Here is a 1,739-nt window from a genome sequence, read left to right as displayed (position 1 = left end):
ATATATATAATATATATATATATATATATATATATATATATATATATATAGATCTATATGTGATTGGTGTATATGTAATTGTACACGTATATTTGTATGTATTTGTATATGTATATGTATTATGTATATGTGTATGTGCATTGTATAAACAAGCATTCAATACCTGCTTACACATGTCAATCCAAAATTTAAATACTCTCGATGATATATTCAACAGGTACCAAAACAGGATATACCTTTTCTTTGGTGAGGATTTCGCATGCATCTTCGATTGAGGCCTCTGCTTTAATACTGATGAGAGTCTGCCCTTTAATTAGGTCGCCACACTTGGCTTTGCGCAGCACATTTTCGACTGTTAAAATCTGTCCCTCTGTAAGTCTTCGTTCGGGCGACATAATATATAATATATAAATATCTAGAAATAGTATACTATGATAAATAACTAATAAAAGTGTTTCGTATCTAGTAAACACCAACCTATATGTACGATTGTATACACGCTCGCGTACAGTCACAAACTCACAATGTTATTTTCATACACAAGATACACATCCCAATGTCCCATGACTCATTGTATCATAAGTTCATAACCGACAGTACAAACGATACTCCAGTAACTCCCCGAAGTATGAAAAAGTGTGTTCTTGCTTTGCAAAAGACCAGTCCAAAGTCTAAACAAACCCAGCACTCCGGGCTCCAGCGACCAGCAGGGCCTATACGATCTATTCAACTAGCGGGAAAGAACATTCCAGAAAACTTGGAATGCGCTGAAATCTTCCGACTTCCACGGCTCCACCAGTGAAATTTTAATTAAATAAAAACATCAAAGTTTTGTCTCTTGTCTTTTCTCTGCTAATTATTGTTGTTGGGAATATGTGGGTCATAATGAAATTTTAACGTAAACGTGTATTTTTCAGCAATGTACATTTCTATATCGGTATATTTAACGCTTATCTTTATATTTTTTGAATTATAAAAATGGGTTAACGTATAAAAATCAAAAACCAAAAACCAAAAATCAAAACTAAAAAACAACCCCGACTCCGAGTCCAGCCTGCCTCGATTATGTACCTCGAGTCCTCGACGCGTTTGGTAATTTTTTTTAACAATGGCCAATGGAGTGGCCGCAGGCCGACTGGCCACTGACCGGTATGTATACGCCGGGGCGCCACGGCGTCAGTGGCACACTATTTTTACAGTGCAGTGCAGAACTGCAGATACTTCGGGACGTCGCTGTTCTAACGAGTCTTCCGAGTTGGAAATCATGCCCTCTTGGTTCCCTATCGGATAGCTTAACCAGTTAAAGCCTGCTTGTTTAACTTTTAACAAAAAGAAGAAATAATGGCTGCTTTATATTAAGCCAGTCTCGATGTGTTAGCTGTGAGGTTCTACATTCTGTTGCTATTTACAATATAAGTCGAGAGAGAAGGGCCAAGAAAATAGGGATGGAAAACTGGAAATCTGGATCGTTAGTTTATATGGATCGGTTTAGCTTTAAACAAAAGAAGAAATCATGACTACTTTATATTAAGCCAGTCTCGATGTGTTAGTTGTGAGGTTCTACATTCTACTACTATTTACAATATAAATCGAGAGAAACGCCAAGAGAATAGGGATGGAAAATTGGAAATGTGGATCGTTTAGACATGTCGGCGACAAGTCGATATGTTCGAAGCGCTAACGCAGTGTGCCATATTTGATTTCGCGCAGATACAGGACATGTAAATAACGTATATATA

The 1,739-nt window shown here is 37.1% G+C and overlaps 1 protein-coding gene across 1 annotated transcript; it reads right to left on the bottom strand.

Moving 5' to 3' along the window:
• Positions 1 to 236: 236 nt before the first annotated feature.
• Positions 237 to 395, bottom strand: SARC_15268 (hypothetical protein; the record flags this gene model as incomplete). Its single annotated transcript, XM_014290608.1, has 1 exon — positions 237 to 395. A coding segment is annotated over one exon (159 nt), but the record flags the coding sequence as incomplete, so codon positions are not given.
• Between the last annotated feature and the right edge of the window lie 1,344 nt (positions 396 to 1,739).

The sequence above is a fragment of the Sphaeroforma arctica genome (genome assembly GCF_001186125.1).
Source record: "Sphaeroforma arctica JP610 unplaced genomic scaffold supercont1.5851, whole genome shotgun sequence".
In the NCBI taxonomy this organism is placed as follows: domain Eukaryota; class Ichthyosporea; order Ichthyophonida; genus Sphaeroforma; species Sphaeroforma arctica.
This window is presented reverse-complemented; position numbering and strand designations above follow the sequence as displayed.